This window comes from Mastigoproctus giganteus, chromosome 9 (genome assembly GCF_048544385.1).
Source record: "Mastigoproctus giganteus isolate SK-2022 chromosome 9, ASM4854438v1, whole genome shotgun sequence".
Taxonomy (NCBI): domain Eukaryota; kingdom Metazoa; phylum Arthropoda; class Arachnida; order Uropygi; family Thelyphonidae; genus Mastigoproctus; species Mastigoproctus giganteus.
This window is the reverse complement of record NC_143583.1, coordinates 48,368,851-48,386,057: the sequence shown is the minus strand read 5'-3', so window position 1 is coordinate 48,386,057 and position 17,207 is coordinate 48,368,851. Positions and strand designations below refer to the sequence as shown.

The following is a 17,207-nucleotide window of genomic DNA, read 5'->3' as shown; positions in this document are numbered from 1 at the left end:
AAAGAAATGTCCTCAGTGTTTCAGCTGAAGGTCAGATTTTTATTAAAAGTTTTCTGGTAAGTCAGATATGTTGGCAGATACCTGGTTTCCAGACATTTGAACTCAGCCCTTTACTACTAACAGGGTACAGAAAGGGAACTGTACCCTGTTAGTAGTAAACTGTAATGTTTTACTGAAACAAGAAATCAGAAGCTCCTCACGTTGTTAAGGTAACACCATTTTGTTCTTTTTTTTTTTTTTTTTTTTTTATTTTCATTTAATGGATGTGAATTTAAACTCCATTTAAATACACTCAGTGGACTTAAATGGAGTTTATTGCTACTGGCTGGCTTATTCTTTAGAATTTCCTTGAAGAAATTGTCAGAATTGTAAAGTTTGTTTTTGTATGTTGAAATATAATTTTTTTCACCTAGGACAGGTTTTTATCCCCATGCTCAACACTGATAGCAGATTAAACTTATCAGTGAGGAGACTGGAATTTTTTTTCTGTTTTTCTTTAATATTATGCTAATAACAAACCAGATTCTAATGATATTTTTGTAATTTAGATGTTGTCCACCACCACCTCTGCTTCCTGAAGTCGGTTACTCGGCATGTTGTAGTGAAGGACATACATGGCAGTTGAATGGTCATCCCTCATTCTGTGCAGTAAAAGAAAAAAGAGCCTCATCTTCTGATTGTCAAGAATTGGATTGTTTTGTACCAATGCTCACACATTTACCAAATAGCTTGGGTGAAAGACATTTGGACACAAAAGTTAGTATGTATATTAAATTTAGTATTGCTGTATCAAGTGAATGAATAATTTAAAATAAATACAGGAGAAATTCTTCCTCAGTCAGATGTAAAGAGTAATTATTTATATATTTATTTTTGCTATAATTGTAAATATTTATTCATAATTAGAATGACATTCTTTTCGCTTGAAGCTACTATAAGTCAGTCCTGCAGTATATTTGCAGGAGTAGCTCTCAGTAGCTGTACCCACCTAATTTTTCTTACACACAAGGGGGGATGCAATGATGTGTAATGTAAATTTAAATACTAATTAAAACTAGTGTTAGTGTGTACTTAACTAGCATTTATGGTTTGTGTTATTTTTCTCACACACTTACACTTTCATTCATTCTTCTAGCTTTATTTTGTTTTTTTTTTTTTTCATTTCATTTCATTTGTTCGACTCTTGCTTTCTGCACTGCACTCTCTGGGCATCTCAACTTACTGTTATTCTTCAGTTGTGATGCAGGCCAGGAGAGAATGCAGGGTTTGTGTGGTTATTAAATGTTTGTTAGTAATGTAAGTAATCCTGGCCAACCACATTTGCTCTTCCACTCATTCCCATTCACTCATGCTAGGTCACTCTTTCTTTCACCAAAACTGCCATTTATTCCCTTTTACCATAATTTCTAGTTCACTCAGTGCTCAACCTATTCATTCTGTCTTTCATTTTCATTCATTCATTCTACATTGCATCCCCTTGCTACTAGCTTACTGATATTTTTCAGCTAATCTGCTTCCCTGGCTGCCTGTATATCTCCCTTCCCTACATGGTTACTTATTTGGTGTGGCCCCCAGGTTCCTACACATGGCAGGGTAGTCCTGGGGAGTTTTGTCCTGTCAGGTTTCTGTCAGGATGCAGAATACTGCTATCCTGACAGTTTTTAAGTCATCGTCTGGGTATGGTGGGAAACTTGGGCAATTTTAACTATTGATTATTGTTTAATTGCTGAAGGGCTGAATTGCCATTCTTTATCTTGTTCTGTGCATTTCTAATACTTTCTGTGTGAAAGATGTAAAGGCTTTATAATTTTCCTCTTCTATGATGAACAGATGTTCTTCTCACCTCCCCTGGGAAGGGGAGCCAATCTGTGCTATTAGCTCTGTTCTGGGGATGTCATATATTGTACATTCATGTAGAATGTGTGCCCAGTCTTCACTCTCGCCACAGGTACAGTTTGGGTCATCAGTCAGCCCTAAGGAGGTTAGTTTCACCTTTAGGGAGCCGTGATCTGTCAATATAAATGTTGTAAAAAGTCCAGGGGCATACCATTTAGGTGGCTTTGGGCTAACCATTGACACCCGTGGCAGAAACCGTTTGGTAACCAGACCTCTGGTTTCCTGCTCTCACTTTGTTTGCCATAGCTCATGGAGCTTTGTGGCTATTCTTTTTCTTTCAGCATTGAAGGTGTTGGTTGTATCAAGGACTATCCCCAGAAATTCTGTTGGTATGCCCTTTTTAAATCTATAATATAAGCCTCTTTTGGCTATTTCCAGGTAACGTGGGAGAGCTCCGGCCAGCAACTGTAGTGCAGGTGTTCTTACTGTGCGACATGCTCTGGTAATAGTGAATAGTATTGTCCTTTATATTGATTCTAATTTATTCCTATTTCTTACTATGGCCTAGCAGGTGAACCACGCATCAGCTCCATAGGCTGATAACAGGTAGGAACATTGCACGGTATATGACTGCCAGGGTCTTTCTTTTGAGTCCCCAGTCTGCTCGACTGATTCTGGCAATCATACCTGCATAATTTCTCACTTTCTTTGCCAAGTAGATCAAATGGAGGTAAAAATTTAATTTTGAATCAAAGACCACTCCAAGATATTTTAGTTCTGTTACCATTTTTATAGTGGCTGTGTTAATTTTGGTTTGCGGGCGTCTTATGTCCAAATTGTCTTTTAGAAGTATTTGTTTGGTTTTTTTCAGGCAATATTTTGAGCATGTGCATTTGTGCCCACTCCTGCAGCTGCAAGAGGGCGGCATTTGATCTTTGCTCTACAACCACTTGCATGTTACCTTTTACAAGGAAAATCATGTCATCTACAAAGGCCAGACTTTCCACATGGCCCAGATCTAAGGCCAGAAATTCATCCAGAACAATGTTCCAGAAGAAAGGGCCAAGGATTGAACCCTGCGGGCAGCCTTTATTCACAGGGCATGTCAATTCCTGGAACCTTGTGCATACTGATACACTTCTGTCTGTAAGGTAGTTGTTTATTACCTTATAGAGGTTTTGTTGTTGTTTGGTTTTTAGGAGCATTAGCAACTAAGGCCATATTGCTCCGGGGATGTGCAGTGGTCATTCTCTAACCTTTCCGCACCCTCCATATTTGGTGGTCATGGGCTCGAACCCTGGTCTAATCAAGAAGCGTGTGCTACGCACTGCTGCTCCTGCTCACCTGGCTACGGAGGCACCTCTAGAGATTTTGTGGGGCATTTGCCTGGCACAGTCTTCTAAGGACTCTAGACCACTAGAGTGAGTCAAATGCTCCGGCAAAGTCAATGGAGATTGCTAGCATATATTTCTCCTCTGTGTTTTTAACTGTTGTCAGTAGGTGGTGCATGGCATCCTCCATAGAATTGCCCTGCTTAAAACCATACTGATTGTCGGAATGTAAACCTGCTTCTGTGTAATATTGAGCTAATCTGCTATATATTAGTCTTCCATATATTTTCCATAGTACAGTAGTAGGGCTATTGGTAGGGCTATTGGTCTATATGATTTGGGATCAGTAGGGAGTTTTTCAGGGTTTTTGAGAATTAATCTTAACACTGCTTTTTTCCATATTTTTGGGAATATACCTTCTGACATACAGTTATTATATAGTGCTATTAATTTATCTGGTGCTGTTTCCACTAATTTTTTGATAATCTCAATCTCTAAATAAGAGATCAAAACCTGGGAATTTATTGTTTTTGGTTTTAGATAGTGCTATTTCTAAGTCTTGTATAGAAAACAGAGGTTCAATATTGGCATTGTCATATTCAGTGTTTTCTTTTATAATGTCTAGCTGGGTGGGGGAATGATTCCCAGTTTCAGTCTGAATGATACTGTCTAGGATGTTTTTTACACAGTCGTCTCCGTAGCCAGGTGGGAAGGAGCAGCAGTGCGTAGCACAAGCTTCTTGATTAGACCGGGGTTTGAGCCCATCACCACCAAATACGGAGGATGCGGAAAGGTCAAGGGAATGACCACCGCATATTCCCGGAGCAATATGGCCGTAGTTGCTAATGCTCCTAAAAACCAAATAACAAACAAACATGTTATTTACAGAATCCACCCAACACAGGGTTGGGGTTCCATCTGGTTTGACAGTAGTTTCTAAGACATCTCTTGGCAGCTTGTTGGCCACTATTCTGTAGACAACTCCCCAAGGGTTATTGTTTCCAGTAGTTCTTACCAAGTGCCTCCAGCATTCCTTTTTCTTGTCTCTTATGAGGGCTGTATACTGATTCCTGAGAGTTCTATAAGAATCTTTCAGTACATCCACTTCATTTTGTGGCCAAGATGCTCTGGCTCTTTGAAAATGTCTCCTTGCCTGTTCTACCTTACTTCTTTTTTTTTTTTTTTTTTTTTTATGAAAACCCCAAACACGAAAGGTATCAAAACCTATAGTACCGTGCATGGGTTGAAGGAGAAGTATGGGGGGGGGGGGGGGGGAGATGCCGGAAACTTTGCTCTAGAGACTAAACATGGGTTTTGCCACTTCAAGCCTCCAATAAGCAAAGTGGTGGTATTTCACCGGTTGATGAAAGTCATCTACCACCTTAAAGTATAGTCAGTTCGGGACACCACTAGGGAACTGCCTACTTCCTTGGTTTTTTTTCCGTGGGATAGACAGGGTTGCTGTTTTTGTTAAAATGTTCGTCATAGTCAGTGCTTGCTCATCCGGGCTACAGTTGCCTGATCTAGACCACTCATTTTCCTGTTTTTGCAGCTCAGCTGCTTTATGTTCTGCGAAAATCTGCCAGTTTGCCTTTTTAAGGTTATATCTTTTGATATCTAACAGGGAGTGTTTGGTTGTTTGTAATTGCCTGTTTAGTTTGAAGGAAATGGCTATGATCTGATGTGGTCCAAGCTGGCTGGACACACCAGTCTGTGATTTTATAAGCTATCGAATTGGTGGCAAGAGTAACATCAATGCCACTCTCCCACATGGCACTGCTAAAAGTTGGGAGGTTATTTGGTTGGTTTAGCACTTGAATGGGTGAGGCGGCTATATAGTCTGAGAGTATCTGGCTGTTGTGTGTGTGTGTGCCTGCTCTGTCTTCCGTACGGCTATGCCATCAGGCTGACCAGCCGTTGACATCAGCACACACTATGATATTTGCAGTGGGTAGCAAGTTTATGACTACTTGTAAGTATTTAATAGTTGGATTTATATCTTCACCTGGTTTGGAATATAGAAAAATAATGTAGAACTCTCCTACAGAACTGGTGATATGGGCGCCCACTCCCAATGGGGAGCAGAGGTGACCCACGTTTGTGACTGTAAGGTCAGTATTTTTAACTACTATTGCTGTAGAAGGGGACACCTGAGGTGTATTCTATTATTTTATAGCCTCTTGGCCTATCCCTGAACCCTACCTATATGTGTGTAGGGCTCCTGGTGTACCAAATATCTATATTATTTTCTTCTAATTTGAGTTTGATCTGATCTACAACAGCTCTTGTTCTTTGAGCATTCAATTGCATGAGATTTAGAGCCCTAGTCACATTTATGTTTTCAATCTGTCCCATAGTTATTCCTAGATTGTATAAGTTTTGTCATTTTTTATAACTGGGGCATTTATCATCCCTGATACTATGTGTATAGTCAGCCAGCCTTGCAGGTAGCACATTTTGTCTTGAGTCTTATTTTTGCAATTTTTGTAATCTTGGACAGCTACTGCGCAGTGACCGCAAACAGGTTCTTTCTGACTCTGACTGCAGTCTCTGGCAATGTGACCATATTTATGGCAGTTAAAGCACCTTTGAATAGGGAAGTGTTCCTTAAATCCATGACTGGTCCAGCCAGCATAAATTCTCTGTTGTCCCTGCAATACCTTCCAAATTTTTGGTGTAATTTCTGCAATTATGTTGAGCTGTCCATTCCTTTTTGTTTTTTTGTTGCTCTTTTCAGCAGGAACTCAGCAGCAAATTCATCTATTGTCATTTCATTGTTAAAGTTTTTTTAAGTAAATGTCCATCACAAATTCTTTTTATATTACTGACACAGGTACATCAAAGATTATAATATTTGGGTTTTTCCCTTTTGGTTTTTCAGGGAGCAAGCCCAGTTTTTCCACCTCAGGATGGTTTTCTATTTTCCTTAGATCTTCTTTGCTTGCTACCTAGATCAGGACTCCTTTATTCCTGATTTTCCTTACATTGTTTATCTTTATTTCTCTCAGATGAGGCCTCAACTTTGTTACCACTGTAAAAAATAACTGCCTCACTGGTTTTATGGGTAGAGTCACTTTTTGCTTTCAGAATAATAATGTTGCTTTACTTGTTTATACAGTCCATTCCGGTTATTTGGGACACATCGGGACTAGTGCATTTTGGCCTGATTAGGTGGCTGCCCCAATTGTCCGAAGTTTCATGTAAATAGTTAAAAATACAATGTACCCCCCCCTTTACAATTGATTCACTGTACAATCAAATCACATTACAAAAAACTCACCATAGTAAAGCACCGTTCACTACACAATGTATAAGCACCGGTCATTGTGATCACGTTTGTGAATTGAATTTTAATTCTATTAAACAGTGATTCTAATTAGCGAAAATAGGAGGAATGTTATCCACAGGCTATAAAAGTAAAGATATATTAAACACAAATTTACCCTTTATTACCTTACCAATTAAAAAATTAAATGATGCGTGAAAATCGGAAGAATATACGTGATAATTGGAAAAATTAATACATATTGTAATATGTACATACTAACTAGTTGACATTTCTGTTCACTGACATTTGTGGGCGAGGGTTAAAATTTAAAACAGTAAAAAGGTAAGCAATCAATAACAAAGAACACGGCACACACAAATTGCAAGTAACACAATACGTGCAAGTGAGAACCGCGTAACGAGTTACAAAACTTTAAAAATACGAATGAAGAGAAGATCTGATAATTAATTTTTTATAAGATTGAAGATTTCATGGAAGTGTAAACACATTTCACCATAATAACCCACAGAATTCCAGCTGTCAGTATTATCGCAAATTCAGTAAGATCGAGTTTACTGTCCGTTTATGATAGATTTCACTAACAGAAAAGCGCAATAAAGAGGTGACTGCTAATTGTTTTATGGTTGTGACCTCCAGAATTTCGACCGAACCAAGTGGTACCGTCTTAGACAATCGTAGGGTAATCTCCAGTGCTGCAGTCTCCTGCTCCAATTAAACGGCATGCTGTCCCAATTAAGCAAAGTAAACCCTGGTTATTTTCTCCATTGATTTCTGTTTTTTAAGATTTGCCCCAAATTAAACGGCTGCCCCGATTAACCAGTGGGCCAAATAACCAGAATCCACTATAATAGGTTGCTTAGTAGCTATTTGTTTTGCTCTAGTTAAGTCCTGTTTGCCATTAACCTTTGCACATTGGGCATAGGTTAATGTGTTCATTGTTTTATAGTTGTTCTTCTCCTCAGTTGTAATCTCTAATTTTGATTTTAACACTTGGTTCTCTGTGTTTAATTCAATCAGGCACTGCTCAAGCAGTGACCAATGGTTCACTATCTGCAGCCTAATTGCAAAAGTAATCCTGTTGGTTTGCTTGTGCATATATTCTTCTAGATACACTCTGGTTTGATAGGGTCAGTCAAATTTGTTAAGTAGTCTAGTTTTAGTTCTTCTTCTGTCTTTTGTTGCATCTCTGGAATTTCTATAGTTTCTTGATTTTTCCCTTTCCTGCCCTTCTTAATGCTGAGGAGGCCAGCTATCCAGTTCATTACCATTTTCCTCATTAATAGGTTAGGTTAGATCAGATCAAACTCAAATTAAAAGAAAATAATATAGATATCTTGGTACTCCAGGAGCCCTACACACATATAGGTAGGGTTCAGGGATACCCAAGAGGCTATAAAATAATAGAATACACCTCAGGTGTTCCTGAGCACTCTAGCTTCATTTTCAGAAGTGTCTTTTAGGTCATTGTTCAGAATTTTGTCATTATTTGATTTTTCAGCCATAATTTCAGAATTAAATTCACTTTTGTAGCAATAAGTCCGTTGCTGACGTTTTAAGTATTAGCTTGGAGTACTTATTTCCAGTGTAGGCCCATTAGAAGTCAAAAATCGCGATTATCCAGTTTTGGCGGGAAACGCCAGTAGACAAAGAAAACCCTTATAAACTAAGTACAAGTTAATTCTGTCACTAGCATTATATTTTCCATACAAAATAACCATATTACAAGCAGTTTGAAGTATAATATATTAAAAATTTTTGTACTTTTGATATGTACTCAAATTATGATTATTATTAGCTATTGGGCAAGGGAGCCTAAGGCTTATGCTGCACCAGCCAAAAAAATAAATAAATAAAAAAATTTTAAAAATTCCCGAGTTACCCTGAGAGAGAAGGAAGGGAATCACCAAGAAAGAGAAGAATGATGATATCCGGCTCAGGACCCTGGGTGTACCAAGCCCATACTCACCAGATGTGAGCCCCAGGGGTTTCAGTGGCTATGCCAGTGGATTCGTTACCACTGGTGCTGTAGCGATCGCACTGAGCAAAAATAGGCAAATACAATCACAAAAAACTATTCTTACCCGACTTAATTTACTTACCTTCATCTGTTATATTTTTCAAACTTGAAAAATCCATGTTGTAATACTTGAATAAATTGAAGATCACGCAATATCGTCATCAGTCGCCGTCTGCCGTTTACATCAAGTCGAGCTTTGTGCAGATGGGTCTGTACACTTCCATGACCGCAGCAGCCTAATGGTACCAAAGAGGAGCTAAATGAAAACCTGGAAGACATTAATGGAGATGGACAGGTGAAATTCAAGAGTTCACGGGCAGTTAATGACTGGCCATTGCACAAAACAGAAGTAACTGGAAAGTTGCTGGAGAGGCCGCTTTTCAAGCCATCCTAGTGGCTTGAAAATGGCATGATGATGATGAATACAATAAAATATACAGTGCATTCTGGATAATGGGTCCTATTATGTGGCTGGTCCCATTAACTGTAGCTTAAGGGAATGCAAAAAAAAAATCAAAGCAAAATCTCATTACATGATGCACACAATATATTAGTACACCTTTAAGAATTATGTTGTAAAATGTTTGGTTATTTTTTGTTGTACATTGGATTTTACTGTACAATGTCCATAAAAATGTTTATATTTTTAAGCACTCAAATATATTATCTGGCACATTTTCTTCACACTGAAAGCCTCTATACAAAGTTTCAAATGTTGCCCAACTTTCATTTTTCGAAGGATCGATGTTGCTTTCATTGCTCTCATTTTCATCCATCTCATCGTCTATATTGTCACTAGTTCTTTGAATCCTCTCCAAAATGTTGGAGGCACTTGGATATTCAGCTACTATGACATCGTTAACTAAAAATTCTTCTAGAACAGTTTCTGCACTGATCAAACCTCTCACTTCTAGTTTGTCCCAAGATTGCTCAATGTCTTGTAGCAGTTCATTCCTCTCGTTGCTGTTAATTGGCATTTTAGCAAAACCTGCTTTTGCAAAACAATTCTTAATCGTTGTTTCCAGCAAATCCTGACTCCACACTTTTGCCAACGCTGATATGCACATCTGCAAATCTATAACAGAATCTATAGGTTGGTTGGTTTCTATTCTCAATATAATTTTTTTCAGTATGCACCTTTGGTAGTGCATTTTCAAATTCTTGATAATGCCTCGGTCTGTTGGCTGCAGTTTAGATGAGGTATTCAGAGGGAAGAAAACAAGCTTCACACTTGTAGGTTTTGAAATTGCCGAGTGAAGGAGAGCAGGGCAGTTGTCGGCAATCAAAGCGATTTTTCTCTTTTCTTTTGTCATCTTTCTATCAAAATTTAAAATCCGCTGTTCAAAAATTTCACTTTTCATCCAAGCTTTTTTGTTGTAGTTGAAGTCCAAATCTAATGATTTTACCCCTTTGAAACATCAGGGTTGTTTACTTTTGCCTATTACCAAAAGCTTCAGTTTTTCATTACCAGCCATATTGTAATTCTTTCCTTACTATTTTTACCACCTAAACATTTGTCACCTTTGAAAGTCAGTGTCCTGTTCGGCAAACATTTAAAAAATTGACCTCTTTCATCAATGTTGAATTTGTCTTTGGACTTGTAGTCCTCCATAATTTTTTTTCAAAATTGTTTCTTTCCAATGGGTACAGTCTTCTTCAATTACAACCCCACTTTTACCAGAAACAACTTTTTTTTGAGTAAGCCATGGCACTTTTTAAATTTGTCCAGCCAACCAGAACTGGTTCAGAAAGTTTTATGCCCCAGAAAAGATGTGTACTCCATAGCCTTTTCTTTTATTAATGGCCTTGATATCAGCATGTTCTGGTCTCGAATCAACTTCACCTACTTAATAACTTCTTCATCCACATCTTCATACAGGCATGATTTCGGACGCTTCCGATTGGGTCCCGTTTCCTCAAACAGTTTGAGAATCGAAACACGGTTTTTCAGAATAGTTGACACACTACTGGCATGAATACCGAATTTTAAAGCGATTTCTTTTTTTTTTTTTTCAACGCCCTGACCTACACTATTAGCATTAGCATTAGTAGAAGCATATGATGCAAGAAAGCAAGCTTATTCAGCATCAGCCAAAAAAAAAAAAAAAACCACACACCACTCCCATTTCACCCCTCCGTTCGTTCGAAATACCTGTCCAGTTGGGCTTTAAATTTGTTTAGGCTATCAACTTCAACAACAAGTGATGGAAGTCGGTTCCACCAACCAACCACCCGCTGGCCAAAGGCAAATTTCCGCATATCTATCCGACATCCGTCCTTCCTCAATTTGAATTTATGCCCTCTGAGGTGATTATTCTGAGCAAGATGAAGAATCCCATTGGCATTGACCATGCTCAAACCATTCAAAGCCTTATACACCTCTATCAGATCACCTCGCCGGTGCCTAGTCTCCAGACTCTGTAATTTGCAAAACTTAAGCCTTTCTTCGTAAGAGCAACCCTTTGTTCCATTCACTAATCTTGTTGCCCTTCTCTGTACCCGTTCCAGCAGCTCTACATCCTTCTTGAAATGAGGCCTCCAGACCTGTATACAGTACTCAAGATGTGGCCTAACCATTGCCTTATACAAGGGAATAATCACCTCCTTATCCCTGCTAGAAAAATTCCTGTATATCATTGACAAGACACCATGAGCTACTCTTGCAGCTCGTCTGCACTGCTCAGAGAACTTCATATCTGCCTGCACAATTACCCCCAGGTCCTTTTCATTCTCCACCACTGTCAGTGTAGTACTGCAGAGTTGATACGTTGCTCTGGGGTTACTGTTTCCCATATGTAGTACAAATGAAGTTTAACATTTGTCAATGTTAAACTTCATTTGCCACCTCTCAGCCCATCTGTTCAACCTTTCCAGATCCTGTTGCAGCCGCATAGCGTCAGTAGTGTCCTTAACAACCCTGCCAACCTTTGTATCATCTGAAAACTTGGACATTAAACTTGATATCCCATCATCAATATCATTCATAAACACCGAAAACAACAACGGACCCAACACTGAACCCTGAGGAACTCCACTAATAACATTAGTCCACGTTGAGCAGTGTCCATTGATTACCACTCTCTGTCTTCTGCCACTCAACCATCCCCTGATCCATAGCAGCAATTTGCCTCCAATGCCACACTGCTCCAATTTGTGAAGCAGTCTTCAATGTGCAACAGTATCAAAAGCCTTTCTAAGATCCAAATATATAATATCAAAGTTATTCCCTGCATCCAGTTCTTTTGTGACTACATCATAGTATCCAATCAAATTGGTCAGGCAAGACCTGCCCTTAACAAAATCATGCTGCTTCTGAGCTATAACTGAATTCTTGTCTAGATGATCCTGCAGTGCTTCTTTAACCAGTGCCTCCATTAATTTACCTGGAACAGAAGTTAAACTTACAGGTCTATAATTACTTGTGTCAGCCTTTGATCCTCCTTTGTGAATTGGGGTTACATTTGCACATCTCCAGTCTATGGGTACCTCCCCTGAGTCCAAAGAAGCTCTCATAATTATGGCTAGGGGTTTGCTTACTTCCTTTGCTGCCTCCTTTAATATAACTGGATAGATCCCATCCACCCCAGGTGCCTTTTTTATGTTTATCCTCAACAATCTCCCCTCCACTTTCCTCTCAGTTATTACAAAATCATCCAGCTCACTGCCAATGTTTACTTTACCAACATCATTCTCCTTCCTGAATAACTCCTCATGCGTGAATGTAGATGCAAAATACTCGTTTAGATTGTTAGCCATCTGAGCAGGATCCTCAACTGTTGAACCATCAATATCCAGTGGACCAATCTGATTCATCCCTTTCCTTCTTGAGTTTAAATATGTAAAGAACTCTTTTCTGTTTTTCTTTGCATCCTTTGCCAAGGATTTTTCGTCGTCTGCCTTTGCCTGCCTAATCTCCTTTGTGACTTGGTTACAGACCAACTTATATCTATCATAGGCTTCCATGTCACCCATTAATTTTTATGTATCCCATGCATTTTTCTTCTCTGCCACATGTCTCATTAGTCCATCTGACAACCATTTAGGCCTAAACCTTGAACAATATTTCTTAGTTGGTATGTAAAGCCTGATAGCCTCCAAGATTAGTTCCTTGAATGCTTTCCATTTTGAGTTTGCTGTTGGTAACATCATCAGTTGGTCCCACTGTATAGAATTTAAATACTGTCTCAGACCATCATAGTCACCTTTACGAAAACAAAAACCCTTCCCTTTACCTCTGATGGTAGTTATCTCCTTGAGTAAATCCCACTTCAACACACTGTGATCACTGCCACCTAGTGGTTCATTTATCTGCAGATTCTTAATGCATGAAGAATCACTACTGATAATCAGATCAAGAGTATTGCTCCCTCTTGTTGCCTCACGAACATGCTGATGTAGAAAACAATCATCCAATAAATCCACAAAGGCCTTGCTAGTGTGCGAGTGACCAACCCACAAATTCCAGTCAGTATCCGGGAAATTAAAATCCCCCATTATAAGACTCTCTGATTTACTGGCCCACCCTATTTCCCTGTACAATATCTTATTATACTCATCAGAGTCATTAGGCCTATAGCACACTCCTACTCTCAATTTTGATTTCCCTATGCTTATGTCACACCAAACTGACTCGACACTGCCCTGTCCATCGATGTCGACTGGCTTCACTTCCTTGGACTTTATGTGTTTCTTAACTAATAGCATTACACCTCCTATCCTGTCTATCCTTTCTATACACATTGTATTCCCCAAATTCCAGTTCCGCATTACTTATATCTGTGTGACACCACGTCTCTGATATCCCAACAATATCTGCCTTTGATGTTTTGAGCAATACCTCAAATTCATCAAATTTATTTACCAACTCCTAGCATTGTTGTACACGCAGGTATACATGCACCTGTTTCTATTCTTAGCTACCCTAACACAACCCATGTGTTTACTTGTACCGCAATGACTCCCAGCAGTCTCTGAAATATCCTGCATCTTGTTTTTCAGGCTTCTGCTCATTTCAATAGAAGCAATGCAAGAATCACTTCCACCTCTGCCAGTGGCTACTGTTAATCTATTAGTCCTTGTATCCCCCCCCCCAACTAGCAGTTTTCCGACCCACCTAACACTGCCTCGACAGCATCAGCAAAAATTCTTGCACCCTTTCTATTTAAGTGTATCCCATCCCTGTAGAAGCAATCTCTCCTGTTAACAAGTACAGTCCAAGCTGAAAAAAATTCTACTCCTTGAGCCTTGCACAATCCCTCCAGGGCCGTATTGATCGACAAGGCTCTCATCATATACTCCCTCCTATCGTGTCTGGGCAGAATTGCAGACACTTTCAAATTCAACCCTAATTCACGGCTTTTTTTTCAACAGTGACCTGTACTTGCTAAGTAATTCCGCCGGTCTCCTACTCTTAATATCATTAGTGCCAACGTGTACAACTATATCACCTTTTGTGCCCTTAAAAGATGATATCCGCTCTACAACGTCATCAACCTTTGCCCCTGGCAGACATACCCTGGTCCTATTCCACCTATCCTTTTTACAAAGCATGTTCCCCGTTTCCCTGACAATAGAGTCACCAACAACTACTAGTTCCTGTGGGACCAGCGCATTCTGCCTAGGGGGCTGCCTCTGTGTTGCCTGATGACCAAGTGCAAGTTCTGGCGTTGATGTGGGCAGCTGAGAGCTTGATGGGCCCCTCAATTTATTTCCTTCAAGGGCATCCACCCTGTCCTTCAAGCTCTCATAAAGGCCCATAACAACGCTGAGTTGTCGCCTGATTTCCTTGCACTCCTTACATCGTGCACACACAAAGACCCCTTGGCAGTATCATGTCCCGTACCCGACTGCTCCGCAAACATCAAGCAAACAGTGCATTTTAAAAGACTGTGATTCAGAGGTCAACTGCCCCCCTCAGTTCTCCCCTGAACCACAGCACTCCCATTAGCTTGAGCCTTTTGCTTTGCTGCTCTGGTCAGAGTCATGATTCCGATTTAATTCAATAAAATTTCAAAACAGAAATTAAATCCTTAAGTTATATCCCAAAACAGTTATAACGCTATATTTATTTTTTCGGTATCTAGTGTTTTCTACGAGTTCCCTTTATACAACTTCTGTATCACGTGTACCACTATAGTTATGTATTAATTATTTGTTACGATTAAGTCGTTATATATATATATATATATATATAGAGTTAAAAATACAATTTAATTGACAATAAAGTTTATCAAGATTAATAGATTTACTGATTAATTAACAATATTATATTATGCACTATACTACACTAAGCTTATGCTATCGTGTAAAAATGGCGGGAATTCTCGAACGGTACTTCTACGGACTCGTAAGTATTGATTAGCTTCCAAATCTCGCTATCTCAATTTAGAATAAACTAAGGATCCTGACTAGGTCTATAATCTACTCATAGAAGATAATTTGATATAACAATTGGTTAATAAATCGACTAAATTCGGTTAAAAAAAAAGACCTCTCGTTCAATTTGTAACACGTGGATTTGATACCGTTACCGATACTAAGTAATACCTACAAAATCTCTGTCTAAGTTAACTTTAAACTAAGTATCATAACTAGGAATATAAAGCTACTCTAGAAAATAAGTTAATATGACAATTTAAGCTAATAAATCAGAAAATAAATCAGGAAAAACTTCTCTGTTCCAAGAGCTTCAAGGAGCTTCATCCGCTATTAAGCACTTCCACTTTTTCCACTACTACACTCAAGGATTTCCTCTTAGACATTGTAAGGTTACTTGCATAGCAGCTAAAACAAAACTGATTTACGGACCACTTGTACCTACCATACTGAGACAGGTAAAATTTAGCGAAATTATGGATGACTCATTTCTGCAAAACAACAGGTGAATTTACCGGTATTGATAAAGAAAAATCACTCTCTCATAATTCTCTAATAGAAATAGAAAATAGGTTGACCAGAGCCAATGTCCATGTCAGGAATATTCCTTAATCTTTGACAACGGCTGTGGGCAAGTAGATAGCAGTTTCCAACCACATCTTCTCAGTACAGTAAATGCTTTACGGACAATGCTAAATTTTGGAATGCTGTTGAGAATTAAAGCCTTTAGCTATTAAAGGTACAGTGATTAATTCTTAATCCTTTTAGCTCTTAATTTGGGCTTTCTACAGTGTTAACTATATTACCTAAAGGACAGAAGTGCGAACAATGCGTTTCGACAGGTCTGCCAAATTAGTTTGTTATATGGAAATTTTATTCGTTATACGGAAACTATTTGCAATGTAATGACCAGGGGAAATCAAAAATGTTTGCTACATAGAAAAATTCGCTATATTGAAGTTGGTTAAAGAGAGGTCCAACTGTATTTCAGCTCCCGCAGCATATGCAAGAATAAAAGCTTGAAAGCCACCAAAGAAGCCTCCCATGTCAATAAAAGAACAATTTCAAAAATATAGAGAACGAAAAAAATGCAGAATTTATTAAAATCTACTTCAAGATTTTGATTAACATCAACGTTCTACATCGACTTGTCATCAAGAAGCTTGATCATCAACATCACGAAATTATATTCAAGGACTTTCTGAAGATTTCGATCCAGAAAATTTGAGTTCAAATGAATTACCTGAGCATTTTCAATTGATTCCTGAACTGGCTAGGCCAGGGATTCTCAGTGGAGCGAAAATTGACTTTTGCGGGAGAAAAAATAATGGGTAGTACAATGGTTTGTGGCTCTCCAAAGTTCAACCCTACCCGCTGACACTTATTCCTTAATATTTGATTTCTCTCATTGGGTTTTCTTTTTCCCTGAGACAACTGATTTTTAACATATAGGTATATTATGTTAGGAGTGAGTGTGAAATTTTGAAAAAGGATGATAATGGGTGTAATTTAATTCAACTACCTTTGCTTTTCTTGGGCATTAAACACCTAAATGCTTTCAGAAGTAATGTCTCCCACAATCCTTGGCATTTGTGCCATTCCGACAGCTGCAACCTTAGCTTTTCTTTTGTTTCGTTGGTCAATATATGAGGCATAGATGGGATGAGGACACCTTTCAGTCTATTGTTTCTACTTTCTGAAGTTTTACACACAGTTTTTTTTTTTTTTTTTGCTGGCTTTCAGGTTTGGGCAACCTGGGAGCCGAATTGTTGGTGCCCACCGGTATTGCACTATCTCCGGTGGGTGTGAAGTTTATTGATGTCAAACGGCACCAGGGGTTTCCCCATCTCTGTGTTGCTTTCCTTGTGGATTTAACAGTTCACTGTAAAAGGCCAGAGATTTAAAAGTATATGAATTTTGTAAGTGTAGTGCTACGTTACATTGTTCATCTGGCCATTTAAACGGTAGACCCCTGCTGGGTCCCAATGTTGCCCACACTTCGCCTCGTGGAGGCAGACCAGGTACACGGTAGTTTGAAATTTTTACTCTGGTAGGATCTGCCACCTTGTTTCCTAGGGTTTCAGTGGCTAAAAAAAAAAAAAAAAGAAAGAAAGGGGGCCAGCACTAGAAGTAGGAAAGTCGAAGTTATTTTTATTATCTCAGTTTAAATTAAGGCGTTTTTAATTTTGGTAAGCTGTGTGTGTGTGTGTGTGTGTGTGTGTGTCTTGCGCATTACAGGACAGACAGCAGGGGAGGACTGAAGACTGGTGGGAAAAGACAGAAGTATGGGGTCAGTAGAGAATGTGGACATGTGTTTTTGTAAGGGGGCAGCTGCTAGGATGTCAGTTCAACTCTGCTT

General features: G+C 38.9%; 1 protein-coding gene across 1 annotated transcript in view; it reads left to right on the top strand.

The window, feature by feature from the left end:
• Positions 1-17,207, top strand: part of LOC150080206 (protogenin-like) — a 393,090-nt gene that overhangs the window by 328,637 nt on the left and 47,246 nt on the right. Inside the window, exon 19 of the mRNA XM_090380644.1 lies at positions 549-756. Within this exon, the coding sequence (XP_090236770.1) occupies positions 549-756 (208 nt within the window). The remainder of the gene's footprint in view (positions 1-548; positions 757-17,207) is intronic.